The following is a 23407-nucleotide window of genomic DNA, read 5'->3' on the forward strand; positions in this document are numbered from 1 at the left end:
ACATGTTCCACAGATGTCTTCAGGATTCAAAAAAGGTCCCTTGTAGTCTCTGATATCCTCTAGAATTCTCTTTAGATGACCCTTGAAAATCCCCCTTTCTAGACTGGCTTTTAGTTGAAGTTTCAAAACCTGTTAAATTTTAAGACTCTTCATGATCTCTGTGAGATGCAGTTTTTCCAAGATGTCCTCACATCTTCTCGGAGACCTCAGCAACCCCTTGAGCTCTCCTGGTATAAGCCCTTGAAATCCCTCCCAGAGACCCTTCCGACACACTCCCAGAACCCACTGAATCACTGTTCAGAGCTCCTGCCTTACTAAGACACTTTTCCTAGAGACTTCCCTCCCTGAGCTCTTCCTCACAGGTTCCCTCACATCCTCTAGAACCTCCTCCCTATTCAGTCTTCCCTTAAAATAACTGAGGTCCTGCTCTTAGAAAGTCCCAGAATTCTTTCTGAAAGACCTTCTATCCTGACATTCCCACATTCTACTCAGAAGACCCACTTGTCCCATACTTTATCTTTCGAAGACTTTACTCAGAGGTTTCTCCTCATCTAAGCTCAGCTAAGCTTAGGAATTCCTGAAAAGATCTCTGCCATCCTGCCACAGCACATCCAAAGCCTTTCTCTGGAGACCACACCTCCTGCAGACACCCTTTAGAGAATTTTCTTCAAAATTGCCCTGCATGGACAACCTAATCCTTAGCACTTTCTGAGACTTCTTCGGAACATTGCCTCATGCTTCCATTCAGTACCCTATCAGATTTACCCCTTTTAGGATTCCTGTTTATATCCTCTCACCATCTCTGTTCTTTTTTCTTTGAAATCAACTCAGAGATCCTTCTCAGCTTTGAGTCTCCTTCCCCACATTGTCCCTTCAGAGGTCCCCAGCATCTTCCAGGTTCCCCTCACCCTCTAGAGCCTCCACTGTCTTCTTTTAATGAAAAGATCCTCAAGAGACAGCCTCACCTCTTGAAATCTCAACCTTCAGAAACAGGCCGTTTTGGTTTTTTAGGTTTCATCCTCAAAGACGACTCCTCCCTTTGGAGATTGAGAGACCCTCAACCCCCCCTTAGAGACTTCCTGAGGACTCCCCCATTTTCTTTTCAGCAGCCTTCTCCTTCCTTTTCCCGTTTGAGGGCCTCCTCACTAAAGAATCCCTTCCCCTATACCAGTGATCCTTAAAGCACGGTCCTTGGGCCAGCAGCATCAACATCACCTGGGAATTGGTTAGAAATGCAGATTCTTGGGTCCAGCCCAGACCTATTGAACCCGAAGACCTGAGAGTAGGATCCAGCAGTCTGTTTTTAGGGACCCACCTGGTGATTCTGGTGCATGCTTGAGTTTGAGAACCATTGTTCCCCAAGAAGATTTCCCTTTTGCCACAGAAAGCCCCCTGAAAGATGCTTCAGGGTATACCTCTGAACTCCTGCCCACCCCCATTTTCCTGAGAGTCCCCTTTGTGAAATATCCATCCTCCAAAAAGTCTGCCTCCTTGAAAGGATTCTGGCTTCTCTCAGAGGTTACCCCACCCTCTGAGCAATTACTTCATATTCTACCTTCAAATGGTTTATTTACAGGTCTCCCTCAGCACTTTCACCTTCTGGCTTCCCTTCCACACCATACCCCAGCCTTTGGGGCTTCGCTTCAAATTGATATCTCCTTGAACACATGTCCATTTCTAATCTTCATCTGTTTCTCTCCACGTAGGCACTCTCCCTTTAAGACACCCTCAGGTCTTTTCATTCTCTGTGTCTTACTGTTGAGAGTCCTCTCTTTTACTTCTTAGAGCACTACTCACCTTCTCCCTTGTAGTTTTTCATGTACTTGTCTACTCATCCTCACTGGACTAGCCAGTTTGGAAAGTACTGGGATGTGTCTTACTTGTCTCTGAATCCCACACTGGGATCTGCCCTCTGTAAGTTACTGGGAATTATTAGAGAATGGGCAACTCCTCCTCCTGCATTTGGCAAGAAATCTCTTAAGTTTTTCAGATCTCACTCCCCATTCAGGTTCTATACACCTTCCCTACCCCCTCTTGTCCTCTCTCTCTACCCAGCTCCCATTGTCTCTCCTCCTAGAAGAGGCTGTCTTGCCCCTCCTACTGCTGTTTGAGGGACTTTTCTGTGTGCTCATTCCTGATTCTGAGCTGCCTTAGGTCCTGTTCTCGGTGACCTGCAGCCCATCCTGGTTAGCTTCTCACCTTTGTAAGTCTGGGGCCTCCACAGGGCTCTCAGCTTTCTCTGAGGGGATTCTGTTTCTCTCTAGGGTCTAGAAGAGGAAACAGAGATCACAGGATAAACAGTGGGGCCTGCCTTCAGTGCGCTCACAGTACATTAGAGGTTTTGGGCAGGTACATGGGACAGAACATGAGGTACAAATATATGCTGTGGAAATTTGGCAGTGAAAGAGGGATCCTTTTATTTGGAAAGACTTCATGGAGAGGTGGTTTTGGGGCTCGGTGATGGTCCACAGGAGTTGGGACAGTGGTGAGTAGCCTTCTAGGCAGTTAACAGCTTTGCAGTGGGCCAAAGGCAAGAAGAAGGCCTCCTCATCTCCCACCCATGCATCTCTTCTCTTCACTTAAAGGACAGAGATGAAAGAAAACAGATCTCTTCGATCTCTGTTGTATTTGCCAGCTGCACTTTTGTGACCCATAGAGTGATAATACTAATGGCTACTATTTATTGAGTAATTACTATTTGCCAGTCACTGTCTAAACGCTTCACATGTATTCTCATCTCGTGTTCCTCATAGGAACCCTATGAGGTAGGTAAGCTACAATTAATTTCATTTTACGAATGGTGAAATTGAAGACAAGTGGCACAAATAGGTCTCTGGACCCTGTCAATCCCAAGATGATAGTGCCATGAGTCATAGAGTTGGATTTTCTGTTCCAATAGGGTTGGGTGCAGTGAGGCGTTGTAGCATAATGGTTAAGTATGCTGATTCTGGGGCCAGACAGGATTTCCATCCCACATTGTCACTTACCAGTTTTGTGACCTAGAATAATTACTTAAATTTTATTCTGGTTCTTAGTTTCCACATCTAAAAAATGAAACTAATAATGATATTCTATATTATAAAATTATTGTAAGGATTGAACTAGTTAATACATATAAAGTATCTAGAACAGTGCCCTGTGTATAACTGCTCAGTGTTACCAAGAATAAATGGCTCATAAATAAATGGCTTAGGTGAGCCTGTACTCCAGAGACGAAAATGAGAGAACCTTAGTTCGAACTGGTTTAATCAAAAAAGAGAATTAATTGGCTTGTGTTACTAAAAAGTCCAGGTCTAGATTGGCTTCAGACCTAGCTTTATCCAGGAGTTCAAACACTCTTCTCAGTAATCTCTGCCCATTTCTCCAAAGAGTTAGCTTCATCCTCAACAGGTTTCTACTTGTGGTGACTAAGATGGCCTTCAGCAACTCCAGGCTTACATCCTACCTCCTTAACAGCCTTAGTGGAAAGAGAACTCTTTCCTGAGAGCCCCAGTGTGAAAACAGTTTCTTCCCTGAATAAGTGTGAAGTAACAGAAGATCCTTAGGGACATGTTTGGGGTTTTATACCCTGGAATTGTCTCTTGCTTGCTGAGGTTGCTGTGATTCCATACCACAACCTTACTGAGTACTGGTGACAGTCTCCCTCCTCCCTTGTTCTTCAGCCCTAGTCATTCTCCACTCTGTGATTGTTTGGATCCAGAGAGTCAATGGTTAGCCTGACCCAACCATACTTTCCTTCGGGATCTTACTGATAGAGACAGGGAAGAGATGGCTGCCCAGTTTTCATGGTAGCTCCAGGGTAGGGTAGTGGAATCCAGGAGTAGTGGTGTTCAGTTTTGTACTTCAACTTTGGGTTTTTTGGACTCTGAACTTTGTGAAGAGTTAGGTAAATTACTTTGAGTAGAGTTTTGTTTTGTTGTAGTGTAAATTTGTTGAATAGAGTCTGTTGAGGGCAGGTTATAGAACAACAGTGTTTGCAGTATAAAAGTTTCAACTCTAGCAGTTAAACAATTTATGGAGGCACTTTATGGAGGCACTGAAGAAACAGTCGAGGTATTGGAACTCATGGTGCTTACATTCTGATGGGGCAGTGGAGAGATACATAAACAAATCTGTGATATGTGCTATGAAGAAATTAAAACAGTAGAGTGAAAAAGAGGGTGGCTATGGCCACCATATTCAGAATGGTCAGAATTGGCCTCTGAGGATGTGACAATTGAACCTGATAACCTCAAAGATGAGAAGGCATAATTGTGAGGTGATCTTGGAGTGGGGCATTCCAGTCTAAGCATTGTTTTATGTGGAGAAAGGACTGCTGTAAGGGTTGTGGTGGCGGGAGGGGGAATATTTCACAGATATATTGAGGGTGTGCTTGTTGTGTGCCAGGTGCTATGCTAGGAACTGAAAACATAGCCATGAATAATAGAGCCACAGTCTTTCCTTCCCTCATGGATCTTACAGTGTAGGCATTTCTGGAAGAGCTGCAGCCTTCAAAGAAATACCTTTGGATGATACCAGACCAAAAACTCCTTCCTGGGGAGATGAGGAAGACTGGGGCACATATGAACCCAGATCTGATTGATGGGAGGGAACCAGCCATGTGGTGATCTGGTAAGAACATTTCAGGTAGAGGGGTCAACAAAAGTGACAGAAACCTTGAGATGTGTTCAAGGAACAACAAGGAAACCAGTGTAAGGGAGAAGGGGCAAGGGATTGGAGAGGTTGACAGAGTCTAGATCACATAGGACCTTGTGGGCCTTGGTAAGGAGTTCATATGTTTATTTAAGAGACTTGGGAAGCTATAGAGGGTTTTTAAAACAAGACAGTGACATGGTCTGACTTCGTTACTTCCTTTTTTCTTTTTTTGTTGAATTTTCACTGGTGGGCACCTGGGTGGCTCAGTTGGTTAAGCAACTGCCTTCAGCTCAAGTCATGGTCCCAGAATCTTGGGATCGAGCCCCGCATTGGGTTCCCAGCTCCATGGGGAGCCCACTTCTCTCTCTAACCTTATCAGCTCTCACTCTCTCTCAAATAAATAATTAAAATCTTAAAAAAAAAAAAAAAAGAATGTTCATTGGTTTCTGCAAGGAAAACAGGTAAAAATGGAAGCAGGAGGTTGATTAGGAGGCATTACGTTTGTCCAGATGAAAAAAGATGATAACTTGAATATGATGGTGGCAGTAAAAAATGAGAGAACTAGATGTATTTTTAGTATAGAGAAAATAGGACTTAATAATGGAATTAGAGAGCTGAGGGGTGAGGGGTAGGGAGAGGGTGGTTGGGTTAAAGGACATTGTGGAGGGTATGTGCTATGGTGAGTGCTGTGAAGTGTGTAGGCCTGACGATTCACAGACCTGTACCCCTAGGGCTAATAATACATTATATGTTAATAAAAAGTTAAAAATTAAAATAATGGGATTAGAGAGAGAGAGGAATCCAGGATGATAGTAGCTAACAGCTCTATAAGTAGGTACTATTTTAAACCCATTTTACAGATGAGAAAACAGTCACAGCAAGGTGAAATCTCTTGCCCAAAGTTACATAGGTAGTAAATGGTAGGATTCTGTTTCCAACCCAGACAGCATAGTCCCAGAGCCACTTGAGTTTTGGGAAAGAAAAAGGAGGGCATGTTAAGTTGATGTTAAGAAAAAAAGAATTATCAAGACCAGATGAATAGATCTTATGGAAGAGAAAGGAGTCCAAGATGACTTTAAGAAATTCTCAGTTGTCCACAAGAAGGTGATAGTTGAACCTGTGGGAGTTGATTATCAAGTGAAGGATACTAGTATAGAGAAAGGAAAGAGCTAAAGATGGAGTTACATTGGAGAAGGGTCAACACATTTAAGCATGGGATGAGTGAAAGAGAGCAATACATGGGGGCAAGGGGGACAGGATACCAGCTTCTTCTCTACTTCAAGTTTTCCCACAGCTTTCCAGGAGGCCCTGCCTGGCTTCTTCCCTCCTCGCCCTCTGTTCCCGAGAACTATTCATACAAAAGCCTCATTCTTGGCTGAGGCAATATTATATATATTTTGTGTACATATTTCAAGAGTTTCTGAAAATAATGTTGATCTTTATAAAAAAGAAGTTGAGCTCCCTTGGCATCTGACATTCTCCTGTTCTTCTCAAGTCAGGATAGTGAGTTAACCTTAGGTAACTAGCCTGGTACCTTATTCATGAAGTATGAGTTCTTCAGAGGCCTAGGTGGGTGCTATAGAAGGGCTAAGAATGGGTAAGAAGGTTAACAGGACCCCCTTATTTATCCAGAGATGTTGGCATTAAAGGGTTTACCTTTTGCCCAACTTTTCTAGGCAATGGAAGTGAACTTATAGGAGGTTGTAACATTCTTAGGAACAAGCAAGAGCTCTTAAGCTGGACAGACTGGCCTTGAAAATCTCAGCTTAGCTGGATATAGTCTTAGGAGGCTTAACCTTTTCTGTGTCTGTTTCTCCTTTTGTGAAATGAGGATAATAATGTGTGTGTACATCTGTGGAATACACATGTACCTCGTATATATATGTGGAATATAGCATATATGTTGTTTTTAGAATCAAATGAACTTATCCACAAAAAGCTGTTAGCATGAGGTCTAGCATATGACGCGATAGGTGGTATAGGGAAATATGCTAAGCATTCATATAGGTATTTTTATGCACATTGTTTCATTTTATTCTTACAACAAGATTCACTGAGGAAGAAACTGAGTTACTTGCTTAAGGTCAACAGAGTAAGTAAGTATCAGCAGGAGAGCCCAGGTTTCAACCATATCTGACTCCACAGTCTGGCTTCTGAATGAGGAGAACTGACCTGCGGAGGTACCTCCTATCTGTGGACCACCTCTTGCTGTTTGAAGCCAAAGAGGGGAGCCTAGTGAACAGTTTTTCCTAGAACCTCTTAGCCGATTTTGGCTTCATTTCCCACCTTCCAGGGTTGATAGATGCTTCCAAAGAAGGTTACTTGGTCCGTTGAAGACCAAATATGGCAGCGGTAATATTGGGACTGTCCAAGAGGCTTTTGCCATAAGGGTCCACCTCTAGAGTCTTGCCTCAAAGGAGAGAGTCATTTTTGGTCACATGAATACAAGACCAGAGCAGTGGTGAGTTCTGTTTTTGTATGGGAGCAGTCAAGGCTCTTCTAACTTCAATTTTAGTATATGTGCTGCCGAAGCGAGCACAAGGCTCTTCTAACTTCAGGTGATAGAAACACAACGCCAACTGTCCTTAGCCCAAAAGGAATTTATTGGTCCATATAACTGAAGAGTTTGAGGTGAGGAGGCTTCACGCTAGCTGGATTTGATCCAGAGCTTCAAATGTGAACAAGGCTCCCTCTTTGTCCCCTTACCTCTTGACTCTGCTTTCATCTGTGTCAGCTTCATTCTGAGACAAGCTCTCACTATGAGGTAGCAGAAGTGGCAGCCAGTAACATCAGGAGATGTTGCATAATGTGAGCAGCTCTAATGGAGAACTTATTCTCCCCAGTAGTTCCAGCAGGAATCCAGTGAGGACTTTCTTGGCCAGTAGATTTTCTGTGTCTCCTCCTGGAGCCAAGGAAGACAGTTAATTTTCCAGAGGTACCAGAAGATGGGAATGGCTGTCTGGCAAGCAGATCCACCAGAATCCATCACCGTAAAGTGCCTTGCAGTAGTCGGTGCTGATGCCTCTTTCCTGGCCATCATATCAGCGCAGCCCTTCCCTTCTCATTGCTTACCAAGCACCCAGGACAGGAAGTAGCTGGGGACCTCTGGCCCTTCAATGGAAGAAGGCCATACAGTCCTCTCCAGTCACTATCCACACCAAACACCCAGCATCCTTCTATCCTAAAAGTGACTGTTGCTCTAAACCCCCTAGTGTTTAATGAGGATTGTCAGAACCATGGCTGGGCATTAGATTCTCTGTCCCAGTCATGTTCCCGAGCAGCTGGGTGGCATGAGAGAAGGATAGTTAGTGGACTTTTGGTCTTTTCCGAGTTTGTGTCCATCTATTCCGAGGACTACAGGCCACAGGCTTTGTTTGTTTCTTAGATAGTGGTTTGTTTTTGCTGTTTTAATGTGAATTTGTTTCCAATATTTAAAAATAGCTGAATTTTATTTAAAAATCCTGATTTCTGGTTCCTCTTTAAAGAACAAACAAAAAACTTAAAAAAAAAAAAAAAAAAAAACAACCCTGAGCTACTAAACCTAACAATACTGGGCCCACATTCCCCCCTGGCAGCAGTTGATTAGAACTAAAATAAGTGACTTCTCCCTTTAGACAGGGTAAGTGCTTTCAACTCACTGTAGTCCTCACCAGTGTTCTTCATTCAAAACCTGGCCATAACTATTAAGTGTCATGTTTGAGGCCCTGCCCTCTCCCACAGCATTACTTATTTGGGGAAAGAAGCTGGTCAGCAGTTTATTTGGGGGGCACAGTGATGTTGCTTAGGAAAAGTAACAACCCAGTAAAAGTTTATGGGAAAGAGAGTGCACATCTTTGGTCTTGTTCGTGGATTTGGTCATCTTTTTGCCGTAAATGCTGTTGGCATATCAAACGTCTCGTCACAAATGTTCCCTCTTAAATAGTAACATGTCCTTCTATCTTATGAGTTGCTACCCAGTGAAGGAATCCCTCCCACTCCCAAGGGATGTTCATCTAGCCTCCACTTGACCACTTCCAGCAGCCAAGGAGCTTATTACCTCCTCACATGGCAGCCAGTTCCTTTCTTGGACAGATATATTATTTTAAAATTCTTCCTTATGTTGAGGCAGCTGCTGTCTCCTTGGGGCCGAAAGCCACAAAATGCTGGAGCTGGGAAGGGAAACTGATTATTTCAGGCATGTGAACTACCACTCATCCATCCTGCATCCAGGGCAAACATTGGTAATCAATCAAGTGTTCTTTCTCACTGAACCGGAAGTAGAATGTAATCATAAAACTTTCTCAAATAAAATTTTTTGAAAATTACGAAAGTAATATATGTTTACTTGCAACTAGTGAAATGCTACAAAGTTATATGAAGAAAGTTAATAATTCCTTCTTCTCTCCAAGGTAACCAATGTGAACAGCCCAGGGTGTGTCCTTGTACACATTTCTTTATACACATGCGTATATAGATGCTGTAAGATATATAAGGGTTTTTGTGTGGCTTTTTATCTTTTTATAAAAATGTGATTGTATTATATGTATTACTACAGAGCTTATCATCCCTGTAGGTTGGTGGTTAAAAGATCAAACACTATATAGTTCTGTTGTGTTTTTTGTATTCTGCTATCAGGATCAAGCATGTTTTTAAAAGCTATCCCATCGTGTGAGGTGTGTCCCCAGTTTATTATCCCATACAGTATCCCATCATGTGAGGTGTGTCCCCAGTTTATTAATCATTGTCCTTTGATGGCTGTTCCTGTTGCTTCATTTCTTTGGGATCCTTCTCACCACCGTGCTCCAAGCAGCCTCTACCAGTCGTTTGGAGTTAGCCTCTGAGGTAAAACCCATTTGTTGTGTCTGATCCAGTCTGGCTCCTTACACATGGCAGGGAAGGGAAGCAGACTAGTTTAAAGATCAAAGTGAATCAGTGTCTGGGGCAAGACTAGAACTGAATTTTCTTGACTCTCTACATTTCCCATGTCACCTCTGACTTCCAGCCATTTTCCCTGGTTCTCCTCTGGAATAAAAGAACAAATCTAATTCCTCTTCTGTGTGCTACCCCTTCAGATATTCAAAGTCAGTTATGCCATTCTTTCTGAGTCTTTTCTTCCCCTGGAGAAATTTCCCTAGTGCCTTCAAATTTTTCTCTTGGGACAAGGTTTCTAAATCTGTTTACCATCCAGTGGGCCATTCCTTCTATCATCTTCTCGCCCCGAGGCTGTAGAAATCTCAAGTGTGACTTTCATGCTTATCATCTTTACTCATTCTTTCAACAAATACATATTGAGCACCATCTATGTGCCATTCACTGTTCTGGGCACCGGGTGACCCTATAGCTTGCTTTTTGATGGAAAGAGAAACAACAAAAATAAGATGATGGTACCTGAGGGTGTCAAATTATATAGAAGAAATAGTATTAATATGACAGACTCCTTAGATTGGATGGTCAGGGAAGCTCTCTCAGGAAGTAACATTGAGCTGAAACCTGAGTGACAAGTAGGGGCCAGCCATAAGTAGGTCTGGAGGAAGAGAATTCCAGTGAATAAGAAATCTTGGTACAAGATGAGGCTGGAGAGGCCACAGGAGTCTTGCAGGGCCCTGTAGGCCAAGATATGGTCAGGTTTAGTTTAGGTTTCATTTAAGTGCAGTGGGAAGTCATTGGAGGATTTAAGCCAGGAGGCAACGATTGATTTCCTTTTAAAAAAGATTTCTGGGGACACCTGGCTGGCTCAGTCAGAAGAGTGTACAAATCTCGATCTTGAGGTCATGAGTTCAATCCCCACATTGAGTGTAGAGATAAATAAAAGGGTATCTGGGAGATCTGTTTAACTTGGAACACATTTCATTTCCCCTGTGCTTTTCCTTATATCCAAAAGGATTGACATCTGGGCCAGTTTGCTCTGTTCAGGTTGTCTCACAGAGGATTTGCCAGGTGAACCACAGCCATCTTCAAATGGACCTCACAGCCCTGCTCAGCAGGAGCATGGAAGTTCAGGGAGATGGCAGTAGCTCTCTAAGATCTGAGCCCAATAGGTTCAGTGGGTCTTTGTGTGGAGTTCTCAGTCCTTTGGCAGCCAGAAGGAGATGGAGCCAAATGTGGTTTGGGGATAGAGCCAAGGCACTGGTTGCAGGAGAGACAGGGAAATGTGAGTGGAGACCTGGAGCTCAAGACATTTAGAGAAAGGCTTCAGAGTAGTGTCCAGAAATCAGTCAACTGAAGAATAGGCCTGTTGTCTTCCCAGTTAACACTGCTCCTGTGTAGTTCCTGTCTGAGAGAAGAATTTGGACACTTTCTTGCTTGGGAGTTTTTTTTTTTTTTTCTTTAAGATTTTATTTATCTATTTGACAGGGAGATCACAAGTAGGCAGAGAAGCACGTAGAGAAGAAGCAGGCTCCCTGCTGAGCAGAGAACCCGATGTAGGGCTCTATCCCAGGACCCTGGGATCATGACCTGAGCTGAAGGCAGAGGCTTTAATGCACTGAGCCACCTAGGCTCCCCTCTTGGGAGTTTTTTTACTTTGGATGTAACCCCTCTCAGGTTGGTATCCTCTGTGCTCTTAGGAGTCTGGATGACAGTCTGGAGTCTTTGGGAACCAAGGGGACTTGGGTCAGGAGTAATCTTCAGGGGAATGAAGAAGTCTGGGGAAGACTCACCTCCGAGCAGAGATGAGTGAGAGCTTAGAGATCAGAGGTACACCTTTCTCAGTGACAGAGCTGGGTTGAAGGAGGTGAGATCCCCCAGCCTGTTGGAAATCTTTGAAAAAGACTTTGTCCGTCCCTGTACCCACGACACTGAGGCAGTTACTGATCAGTTAGCTATCTGCATACTCGAGATCTCCACTGGGATCACCACTTACGTTGTCCACTCACATCTTTGCTTTGTGAGGCTTAGATTGAAATAATATAAACTGCATGTAGTCCTCTTACCAGGTGAGCCATCACTCTTTCCCACTCTCAGAAGAGGTGGCCAGAGACCAGCAAGGTCAAGACATGTGCTGGGGGTCATGTGTCACCTGGGACCAGGTCTCCATTAATTTAGATCTTTCCCTATAGTGTGCAGCCTCTCCTATTTCCCATCTCCTGAAAATCCTACCAACTTACTCTGCTTCCTTTGGCCCTGTGACAGTGAGGCTTGCTGGGCAACATCTTCTCCTTAGTCTCTCTGAATCCCAATCAAGCTTTTTCTCTGAATCTGTAGATTCTAAGGAAAATTGGTTTCTTATCTGGTAATTGGCTTCCATCTTTCTCCCCGGGGACTCAGCAGAGCAGAAACCCTGAAAAAGGAAGGCATGAAGCCTCCTTACCCCCTCAGCCAGCACTAACCACACCAGTTCAGCCCTTTCATTCTGTCTGACCCCCTTACTTCCTTTTCTAGGAGCCTGGAGAGGTGTGGCTGGACCAAGACCTCCCCCGATGTGAGCAGGTTTCATCCTCCCCCCACTGCCCGTTGCCGCCGCACCAGGGAACGTCCTCAAGCCCTGGCCCTCAGGGGAGAGGTAACAGGAGCCCCGAGCCGAGACCATGTGACGGCGCTGGCCCTCGCCACCGCCGTCCCCCCCACCGTGGCCCCAGGCCCGGCACCATGATGTTCCGAGACCAGGTGGGCATCCTCGCTGGTTGGTTCAAGGGCTGGAATGAGTGTGAGCAGACAGTGGCCCTGCTGTCACTTCTGAAGCGGGTCACTCGCACCCAGGCCCGCTTCCTGCAGCTCTGCCTGGAGCACTCGCTAGCGGACTGCAATGACATCCACCTGCTGGAGTCGGAGGCCAACAGTGCTGGTGAGTCTCCACTCCTAGAGACAAGCACAGTGGAAGGGAGACCTGGAACAAGAGTTGATGTCAGATAGTGGAGGAGGCCCACCCCCACAGTGGTGCTGAGGAATGTGGGTTCTCAGCTTGTTGATAGGTAGGGAGTCCCTGACCTCCCAAATCATCATCATAGGTCTCTTGGGGCTATGTTGTTGCCAGATGTACTGAGATGTGGGGCTTCCTGGGGAGGACAGTGCAAACTGGGAACATCCCTTGGCAGAGGAAGAGTTACATAGGTGGCTTGTCTAGGTGACGGAGGAAGAGACTAAAGTCATTACTGTGAAAGGATTTGGAAGCTGAGCAAATAATTCATTTCTCAAGCTTCAGGATGCAGAGCTAGGAGGGAATTTTAGAATTCTTCCAAAATTTACTAGTCATCTTAAACTTTTCTTTACTCCCAAAGGTAAGTTGGACTTAAGGGATAAACAGCTTCAAGAGAGTTTTGAGTTTAGATATGGTCCCTATCAGTTCCCTCAGCACTTAGTAGAGAGATACTCTGTGTCCCATGAGGTTGGCGTTGGGATGGCTGAGCCAGGCGTCTATAGAACTGTCTGTCCCAAGACCCCCAGTTGTAGACAAGAGTCAGGCCAGAGAATCCTCTCAAGGGACACTCTGGCCTCTGGGCCTCCACAGGGCTAGTTGGAGAGCTGTTGACCTCAGCGATGGGTGAGAGAGAGATGGAGGCCAGAGAAGACGGCAAGTCGTACTACCTGAAAGCTAACTGGGGACTGGGGAGGGCACCTCGGGGCTCTGCGTCAGTTCCCACCTTCTTCCCCATGATAATGGTTCATGTCAAGCCCTTAAAACAAGCCAAGTACTGCCTTGTATACTGACTTTGAAAGCAGTCTTTGGTGGCTCTAGAGTCAGACTGTCTGGGTTTAAGTCCCAGTTCTGTCATTTGTGATGTAACGAAGTAACTTAATCTTTCTGAGCCTTTTTTCTTCATCTTTAAAATCAAGACCATAACTGTGCTTACCTTCTAGGGTAGTTGTGAACTCTGAGAACAGTATCTGGCATGTAGTAAACGCTTAATAAATGTAAATGGTTTTTATTGTCAGTAATTCATTTAGTCCTAACAACAACCCCATGAAATAGGTACTGTTATATCCTCATTTTATAGGTGAGGAAATCCACAGTGGACTGCTAAGATTGGGACTGGGGAGCCACAGAGTTGCCTGGCTTCCCTCATCTCCCCAGGTCCATCTGCCTTGGTAACAGTCACCTTTATTTTTCTGAATTTTTGTGTACCAAGTCACAGAAGCACCATGGTTATAGGGTGGTTAGAGGGGGCTCCTAGGCCAGGAGTCATACTGGCTTAAATCCAGTATGAGTGAGAGCAAGAACCTAGCAAGGTTGCAGCAGGCTCAGAGCTCAACCCCTCCCCCATCCCCACTAGGGAAGGCTCCTCTCTGCTCTGTAGCAGGAGTTCTTGGTTGCAGTATGGCTCTGCCCCCAGAGGAGGGCTCCTTTGGGGCAGGCCATTTTCTTTTGCAGCTTTGGCACACATCCCTCCCATCCCATCCTGACCAAGCAGTTGCGTGGTGCCAATCTTGTTTGTATATCAGAACCATCAGTGGTGTTTATTCTGTTTTCTTATTAGAGCATGTTTAATTTCTGTGTTTTCAAAACTTATAAAATCAGACCATATGAAAGGTAAAAAGTGAGGTCTCCTCCCTTCCATACTTCCACATTCCCAGTTGGTGTATGTTCTGTGAGATATTCTGTGCATGTATGAATACATTCATACTCTCCCTTCAGTTTGTTCATTGTTTTGATCATTTCATTTTATTTTATTTTTTAAAGATTTTATTTATTTATTTGACTGAGATCACAAGTAGGCAGAGGCAGGCAGAGAGAGAGAGGGAGAGGGAGGCAGGCTCCTTGCTGAGCAGAGAGCCTGATGTGGGGCTCGATCCCAGGACCTCAGGATCATGACCTGATCTGAAGGCAGAGGCTTTAACCCACTAAGCCACCCAGGCACCCTGTTTTTTGTTGTTGTTGTTGTTGTTGTTGTTGTTTTAAAGATTTTATTTATTTATTTGACAGACAGAGATCACAAATAGGCAGAGAGGAAGGGAAGCAGGCTCCCCGCCGAGCAGAGAGCCTGATGCGGGGCTCGATTTCCAGAATCATGACCTGAGCCGAAGGCAGAGGCTTTAACCCACTGAGCCACCCAGGCGCCCCTGTTTTGATCATTTTAACACATAGAGTGGAACACTGTGCATATTAACCAGTTTCGTTTAACAGTATAACTTGGAGATCTCATATTCCAGTTGTATGTATGTATATATATAATCCTTCATTATTGATGGCTGCATAATAGCAAGAATACGTAGAATAGGTAAATTTATGGAACCCTACCTGGGTATCAAGCAATACTTTACCTTTATTACTCATTTAACCCTCAAAACAGTTCTGTAAGGTAGGTCTTACTGTTCCCTGATTTTATAGATGAGATTAAGGTCTGGAGAGGTTTAGTGACTTGCCCTGGGTCACACAACTCGTCAGAGGTGGAACTGAAATTTGACTTTAGACCTCTTGGCTCTTGACCTCTAGGCTTTACCATATGGTATGTTTGGTCTTGCTCTTACAGTGTTGTAATGAGTACCCTTTAAGCATCTCTAGGATAAACGCCTAGAATTCTGTGGAGCTGCTAGTTTGAAGTAATGTGCATTTAAAATATTCCCTAGGGGCACCTGGTGGCTTAGTTGGTTAGGCCTTCAACTCTTGATTTCAACTCAGGTCATGATCTCAGGGTTGTGGGATTGAACCCCAGGTCAGGCTCCATGCTCAGTGCAGAGTCTGCCTTTCCCCTCTGCTCCTCCCCCTGCTTGTATGCTCACTTTGCTCTCTGATAATTAAATAAATAAATAAATAAAATATTTGAAAAATTAATAAATTAAATATTCCCTCTTACGACATTGCCTTGAAAGACTTGGTACACTTTGCACCAAGAACCGAGGCCCTTCCCAGATGGTTTGCACTGGGATTTGGCAGGGTAATGGGTTGAGAACTGATGAGGAGTGAATTCACTGGTGAATGAAAATAGGAATCTAGGTCTTCAGCCACAGTCCCATGTCAGATGGTGAGAGTATAACAAGCTGGTACTTGGATAGAAAGGTAGGGAAAACTTTGAATGAGAAAAGAGAAGGAGGGCTATGGTGTATATCAGAGTTGGCAGGCAGCCTGCCAGGATTAGAGCAGAGCATGACGGGAGAGAGAACTGATCACAGAGGTAAATTCTGTAGACCCTTGTGTACCTCTTCTTTTCTCTCTCTTTTTTTTTTTTTTAATTTTTTTTTTTAAGACTTTATTTATTTATTTGACAGACAGAGATCACAAGTAGGCAGAGAGGCATGCAGAGAGAGAGAGAGGAGGAAGCAGGCTCCCCGCGGAGCAGAGAGCACGACGCGGGACTCGATCCCAGGACCCCAAGATCATGACCCGAGCCGAAGGCAGAGGCTTAACCCACTGAGCCACCCAGGCGCCCTGTGTACCTCTTTCTTAATAGGCGTGGTAGTTCAAAAACTAAGGAGGCTTGTGTCTCCTGTCTTGGTTCATCCTCAAGTAGAATACCAGCCTTGCCGTATTTGTGAGGGAAGGAGCTACTTCCTGGGCCCAGAGGCCTGCCTTATGGGAGGAACTGTGCACCCTCTTCCTTTTTCTTTCCCGGTGTTCATTATGGCCTTCCCATTCCCTCTGTTTCCCAAACTTGCATCATCATCCATCTCACCCGGTAAAGGGTTGTGACTGTTAAAATCCAGCTCCTCCCACCAACCCAGACCCACCAAATCAGAATCCTGAGGATATGGGCCTGGGAGCACATACCCAGGTTCTGCTGACCAGGAGTCTTGAGAAATGATGCCCTGTTGGATTAATCATTTGTCATGGGACTTGAGAATAGGAATCAGGACATCCAGGAGTTCTAGTTCCATCTCTGCCACTAACAACTCTCGTGCGTTGGACCAGCTCCACCCCTCTTGAGCCCAGGGAACTTGTATCTGAACCGTAAGAAGGTTGTTCTAGATACTGTCCGAGTGTTGGGCTCTGAAGTTACTCTGAAGTTAGCTCTGAAGTAACTCGCCAAAGCCGCAGCCAAGCATATTACGTTCTTTGTTTGGGAGCCCAGCACATTCTTCTAAAAGAATAGTTCTTAATATTTTAGGAGATAGACTTTTCAGAGACTCTCTTCCCTGCCTCCCCCCCTACCACCAAGATCCACACTTACCCCACAGATCAAATCATGAATTCAGTTGGTACACCAATCCCCAGGGAAGAGCTGCTTCTTACGGGGTCTGAAACTCTTCAGCTTTTTAGATCCCTTCAGACCTGGGTGGCTGAACAGTGAGGCAGATCCTCTGCCATTTTTGGGTTTGTACTCTGTCCCAGCCACCCAACCCTGCCCCTTCTTTAAGCTCTCCCAAGGAGGCCGTGGGTTCAGGTTTGGGTTTGGGGCAGAGCTACCAGAAAGGGCAGGGAGTGCAGAGGGCTTGATCTAGGCAAGTGGGTACCATGGCTTCATGTCAGAATCACTCAAGGACTTTATAAAAATAATCTGACAGGGCACCTGGGTGGCTCAGTCGTTAAGCATCTCCCTTCGGCTCAGTTCATAATCCCAGGGTCCTGGGATCGAGCCCCGCAATGGGTTCCCTGCTTGGCGAGCCTGCTTCTCCCTCTCCCTCTCCCTCTGCCTTCTGTTCCCCTGGTGTGTGCGCTCTCTCTTCTCTGTCAAATAAAATCTTTAAAAAGTAATAATAATAATCTGAGGCCTGGGCCCCATCCCCAGCAAGTCTGATGTTTTTTAAGGTCCCTAGTTGGCTCTTGTGTGCATCCAATGAAGAACCTCTTGTCTTAATAGTGGTGCTGATTCCAGGTGGGCCCAGGAAGATAGTGAGGGTATGCAGCCTGCGGGGAGTGAGGAGTTGGGGCTGTGGAAGGGGGATCTAGTCTGGGCTGTTCCTTCCTCTCAAGCAGCTGAGAGGGTTTAGGGAAGAGGCCCAGCCCAGGCAGCCAGTGTTGGTTTCATGGAAGCAGAATCTGAAACAATACCCAGGAAAAGAAAAGAAGTAGTACCCTAAGGGTCTCTGGAACAGGAAAGGAGAGAGGCTCCAGCTTTCCCCCTGCTATCATCCCTGTTCCTTTTCCCAGTGCTGTCTTCCCTGCCTGTTTGGAGCTGTAACAGTAATCCTGGCCCTCTCTTTACCCCTGGTGCTGACTTGGACCAAAAGGGTAGAGCCAGGGAAACTGGAATCCCCTTCCCTCCCTGGTCCTTCAGCTTCCTGGGCCGCATTTCCTGCATTTTCTTTCCTCCTCCTGTTCTGTGAGTCAGAGTCCCTATATCCAGCAGGTTTAAACTCCTCCCTCTCTGGCTCACTGAATCTGGGTGGGGAAACTGAGGTCAGGAGGGGGCCGAGGCTGAATGAGTCACCAGAGCTCAGCTCTCATGCCTCCACCCTCCCCTTTCAAGCTCTACTGACACAGTTCATCAAACAAAAATGTGAGCCCCCTGTCCCTCCCCCATGTTTGTGCGAGCTGGGGTGAGGTAGAGTAGGGCGTGTTTGCAGCTGAACCCCAGCCCCTGTGACGAGTGCCTGAGGCTGCCAGGATTGTTGCAACAGCCCAGCACATAAAAATGGATTTGCTTTTATGGCAGTCTCCAAGATGTATTTGGCTCCTATGGTTTGCCAGGACCCAGGGTCATGACCTACTTAGCTCTGGTCACCTGGCCAAGGAGGGACTCATGCACATTCTCTCTGATCCTCTCCATGCCTGCAGAATCCAGGTTTGCCGCTTGGGAAGAAGCAGTCATTGGCATCATGGCATTCCCCAGCCCCCTCCCCCATCCTCCCACCTCCAGAATTTCATCACTGCTTATTGTGCCTCTAGCTCAGAGGAGCCAGAGACATGTCTGTTTTTGGTAAATAACTGTATGAAATTCCCCACCCCTGTCGGGAATCTTAAGGGGGAGTCCCAGATGTGCTCTCCTATGTTAATTGTTCCCCACAGTCCCAAAACAGTGTGGGCTCTCAATCCTCAACCAGGAGCAATGACAATAATAGTTAAAATCCATGGAGTACTTAACGCACGTCAGGTGCTTTGCATGATTGTTTCATTGAATCTTTACAACAACCCTGTGACATAGGGTTTTTACTGCCCCTACTGTACGGAAGAGGAGACCAGGCTCAGAAAAGTTAAAGGACTGGCCCACAGTTATGTTGACCTGGGTCATAGAAGCAGAGGTAGATTTAGAATCCAGGCAGGTTCTCATTTGAACCTGTACTCTTACTCAGTATATCTGCTGGGACATGAGACAGGGTGACGTGAGGTCAGGGGTCCTCGAGAGGCACATGACCCACACATAGACCCCACTACCTTCCAGGAGGCCATCTGGGTTTAGTTGTGCAGGTATTCATTAGGCCCCTGCTGTGCCTCAGCTCTGAGCCAGACTTCTCTGATCAGAGCAGGAAACGAAGTTTCATCCCCACCCGTCATCTGCAGCCCCAGCTGGGCTCACCCCAAGGGGCCTGAGGCTGCGCAAATTCCTTGGACCCATTCCAGTGCTCACTGATGCTTCCCAGTCATGGGAGGCCCGCCCTCCCCACCACACCGCTGCACAGACACATGAACACACATTTCCCCAGGGTCAGCCTCCAGTCGTCCAAAACCCCTCTCTCCTTTCTCCGTAGTAGAACAAGGTCCTTCATTGAGCCCAACCCTTGGGGCTGTTCTGTCATGTCCCCTGGCAGTACCAGAGGAGAAGCTGTGTCCCATAGCCCTGGGGTCCTGGCAGTATTCGGGGGTGGGGGAGGAACTAGACAAGGCTTCTCTCTGTCCCAGATGCCTCTGGCTACCCTGTAAGGCCTAAACAACAGCAATTGAGAACATCAGGGTAGGGCTGGAAGGGTAGGCTGACTGCCAGAGAAGGGAGAAAAACACCAATCACTGAGTCACATACTAAGTGCTTACTGTGGGTAGACTCCTGTCAGGTGCTTTACACACATTGTCTCCCTAAATCCCTTCAGTGGCCCTGTTAATTCCCCCTTTCCAGAGAAGGAGGCACATTGGCCAGGCAACTGTATAACACAGCTGGGATGTAAGTCTTTGACTTTCTGTCCCTAATCTTCATCACTGTATTTCTTCTTCCTTCTCATCAAGAGCAAAAAATTCAAGGCCTATTAAGTCAGGGAAATGGGGTGCCAGGGTATTTGTCCCTATGTGATCAAGTGCCAGATGAAGGAGGTAGAAGGGTGGGAAAAGTGAAGGCTTCCTGAAATCAGGAAGGCCTGTCCCACCTTGGAAACATCCTTAGATGTTAGAGATGACCTAAGAATCAGCCTTGTAGTCATGGGGTGCTGGTTCAAGAGAAGACAGAAGAGATGAGTTTTCCTAGCTTTGAGTGGTAAGTCATGCATGAGATCTAGAAAGCCAGGGTGGAGAACAAGAGACTTGGCATTGGAGAGCTAGTACAATGTTATATGTAAAAGTTCCTCCCAGTTCTAGAGGCTGACAGACCTGGGTTCAGATTATGGTTCTGTCACTGAAATCTAGTCCCTCATTTATAAGGTGGGATGTTAAAGGAGGGTTGAGTTGAGGTTCTTAGCATAGTGTCTGGTATATAGTAAATACTCAGTAAGTGCTATCCATTATTACTGTTACTGTGTAGTATTACTGTTCTATTTTGGCCAGTACTATGGTCATAGTAGGAATTGATAACTCTGCTTAAATGTATGAATCCCTGGGGTTCTCTAGGAAGCTTAGAGCAGAGAGTCCCAGGCCAAGAGAATGAGTAGTTAGTTATATGGCCAGGAGTTGGGAGTTGTGTGTTTCATTTTCATAAAGCTACAGATTTAAGCAGAATTAGAAATCTTTTTTTTTTCCTGAAGTTTTTATTTATTTGAGAGAGAACAAGAACACAAGCAGAGGGGAGACTCAGAGGGAGAGGGAGAAGCAGACCCCCAGCTGAGCAGGAAACCTGCCATGGGGCTCCATCCCAGGACCCTGAGATCATGACCTGAGCTGAAGGTAGACACTTAATGACTGAGCCACCTAGACACCCCCAGGGACACCCCCAGAATTAGAAATAAATGTGAATTCCTAAACCATAGATTTCCACACAGGTCATTAAGACAAAGGGAGGTGTGAGGGGTTGTTTCTCATGTTTTTATGCAAGACTCCCTTTGCAGAGACCAGTGGTCCTTGGAATCTTAAGCCTTTAGGAAGTTGGGTTGAGCCCGTCAGATGCAGAGCGATCCAGATTGGGGATCCCTTGAAATCCAGATGCCTAGAATTCTGAGGCTCTCCTTATATAGTATATGCCCATTCCCAGCCTCTCCATTTCCAGGACCAGGAGTGGGCATGTGGCTTTAGAATCTCTGTGGGTATTTGAAAAGAAGGAGCCACAGTAAAATATAATAACTGTGATGATAGGGTAGCTAATATTTGCTGAGGACCTACTTTATGCTCTACTTTATGCTCACTTTAATTCATAGTAGTTAGTAGTAGCTATGCCAGGTAGGAATGATTCTGACCCCCACTTGGGAGATAAAGTAAAGCTTAGTGAAGTTCTACATTTGCCCAGAGTAACATGGTCAATACCTGGGAGAGGACAGACATAGCCGTATCTCTGCCTATTCTTTTTCATCACTCACCCCTCTAGGGTCCTCTCTCTGTCAGGTTAGATCCAGTTCCTTCACACCTTCCCAGGACCTTACCAATAGCCCAGTAGGTCATCTCTCAAAACGCCCATGTTAGTTGTTTGCAAATCATCACTGTGGCTACAGGTCTGAGTTCAGTTGCCCAAGAGGGAGGACATAGTTGGCCCTAGTCCTTGATCATTATCTCTTTTCTCAAGTATTGGTTGGTATTCTTTGTCCCTTTCCTTTGCCCTGGCAGCATTTTCTCCTATCCTCTACTCCACTGGAGAGTTAAGGTAACAAGGTCTTCACAGAGGACAGATCTATAACAAACAGTTCATTCCCAAGGCCTTCTTTATGTGGCCAGGCAGTGGTCTTATTCCTTGGGAGTCCCCTTCTGGGTCAAGAGGGGAAACCTGGCTCATCTCCACAGACAGACTTATTACGCTGTCACACTGTGGGATGGGAAAACGATGTCACCAGATCACTGTGGCATGGAGCAGCCAGGCACGCTTCCTGGAAGAGAGCAGGTTTAGGCAATCCAGAATTTGGGCGCCTGGGTGGCTCAGTTGGTTAAGTATCTGCCTTCAGCTCATGTCATGATCCTGGAGCCCCGGGATCAAGCCCTGCATTGTGAGCTCCTGGTCAGGAACATGACACCTTGCTGTACTTTTAGGAAGAGAAATCCATCTTGGTGAATGGTACCGATTGGAGGGGAAAAATTTTTTTAACTGGTCTCTTTGCCTCCAGAAAAATCTGGAGGCAAAGAGACCAGTTTAAAAAAAAAAAAAAAAAAAAAAACAGCAAGCTGGGGTGCCTGGTTGGCTCAGTTGGTTAAGCATCTGCCTTCTGCTCAGGTCATGATCCCAGAGTCCTGGGATCGAGCTCCACGTCAGGCTTCCTGCTCTTTCTCTCTCTCTCTCTCTCAAATAAATAAATAAATCTTTAAAATATAAATAAACAGCAAGCATTTAGTAAATACATTCTTTCTATGTGCCTGGCCATTTCCTTTCTTTATTAGCTCAGTGGATCTCAGAACAGCATTGTGAACTGAGTACTGTAATTATCTCAAAACTTTTCAGTGAGGAGATCACTGCTCACTGAGGTTCAAGGTGACTTTCCCAGAGTCTAGCTAGTAAGTTGGGAGAGTCTAGACTGTCTGATTCCAGAGCCCAAACTGTTAACCATCATATTCCAGTGTCATTCCCCTTTCAGGAAGGAGGAGGCTCTTTTGCTGGTGGAAAGGGAGTGTGGGTAGAGGCCATGAAGATAACAAACAGGGATACAGGAAGAAGGGCAGGCCTGGGGACAGCAGGAGGAGCTCAGATTCCAGAGTAGCAAGTTTGGCTGATGGGGAGCCACAGCAGGTGTTGGAGAGTAGGAGTGATGGAACCAGGAAAAATTACTCTGGTAATAAGTCTCATCAGTATGAAGGATAAGCTCAGGGGTCTTGAAGGGGGAAGGGAGAGGAGATTGGAGCTGAGGGAGCAGACTGTAGGTAGCACTCCTGGATCTATAGAGAGTCCCTCACCCTGTCTTCCCTGACATTTCCTTTTGTCCCCTCTGCAGCCATCGTCAGCCAGTGGCAGCAGGAGTCCAAAGAGAAGGTGGTATCCCTCCTGCTGTCCCACCTGCCCCTACTTCAGCCAGGCAACACGGAGGCCAAGTCGGAGTACATGAGGCTGCTGCAGAAAGTGCTGGCCTACTCGATCGAGAGCAATGCCTTCATCGAGGAGAGCCGCCAGCTGCTCTCTTATGCCCTCATCCACCCGGCCACCACACTGGAGGACCGCAATGCACTGGCCCTCTGGCTGAGCCACCTGGAAGAACGGCTGGCTAGTGGCTTCCGCACCCGGCCTGAGCCTACCTACCACTCACGCCAAGGCTCGGATGAGTGGGGGAGCCCTGCAGAGCTGGGCCCTGGGGAGGCAGGGCCAGGCTGGCAGGACAAGCCACCCCGGGAAAATGGACACGTGCCCTTCCACCCATCCAGCTCAGTGCCGCCAGCCATCAACAGTATTGGGAGCAACGCAAATGCAGGTGAGGGAGTAAGGGTCCCAGGAGGCCATGCCTACTTGAAAAAGGTCAAACTGGGCTCTTCACTCGTTCTTTGGCCTTGAGCAAGTCACATAATCTCTCTGGACCTCAGCTTTATGAGGCTGTGCAGAGCTTGTGAACTGCCATTCCAGGAGCCATGTCTGACCTACAGACATGTCTTGTTGAGCCCAAACTCAGTGAATCTTTGCTTTTGTCTTATTATGTTTTAAAATAAATTTGGTGACATAAGAAATTGGTAATTTTCCCCTAAAAATCCAGATTTCAGTTTCTCTTAAAATTGTTTAAAAAG

The 23407-nt window shown here is 46.0% G+C and overlaps 1 protein-coding gene across 2 annotated transcripts in view; it reads left to right on the top strand.

Moving 5' to 3' along the window:
• The window catches only part of SAMD4B (sterile alpha motif domain containing 4B), a 37613-nt gene that overhangs the window by 1362 nt on the left and 12844 nt on the right, over window positions 1-23407 (top strand). The window contains exons 2-3 of one of the 2 annotated variants that reach the window (XM_082709176.1): window positions 11995-12397; window positions 22630-23100. In XM_082709176.1, coding sequence (XP_082565302.1) covers window positions 12202-12397; window positions 22630-23100 — 667 coding nt within the window. In that variant the 5' untranslated portion in view covers window positions 11995-12201. Of the gene's footprint in view, window positions 1-11994; window positions 12398-22629; window positions 23101-23407 lie in introns of those variants that run through there. The other variant, XM_082709175.1, reaches the window with a different exon arrangement.

The sequence above is a fragment of the Mustela nivalis genome, assembly GCF_964662115.1.
Source record: "Mustela nivalis genome assembly, chromosome: 18".
NCBI classification, from domain to species: Eukaryota; Metazoa; Chordata; class Mammalia; order Carnivora; family Mustelidae; genus Mustela; species Mustela nivalis.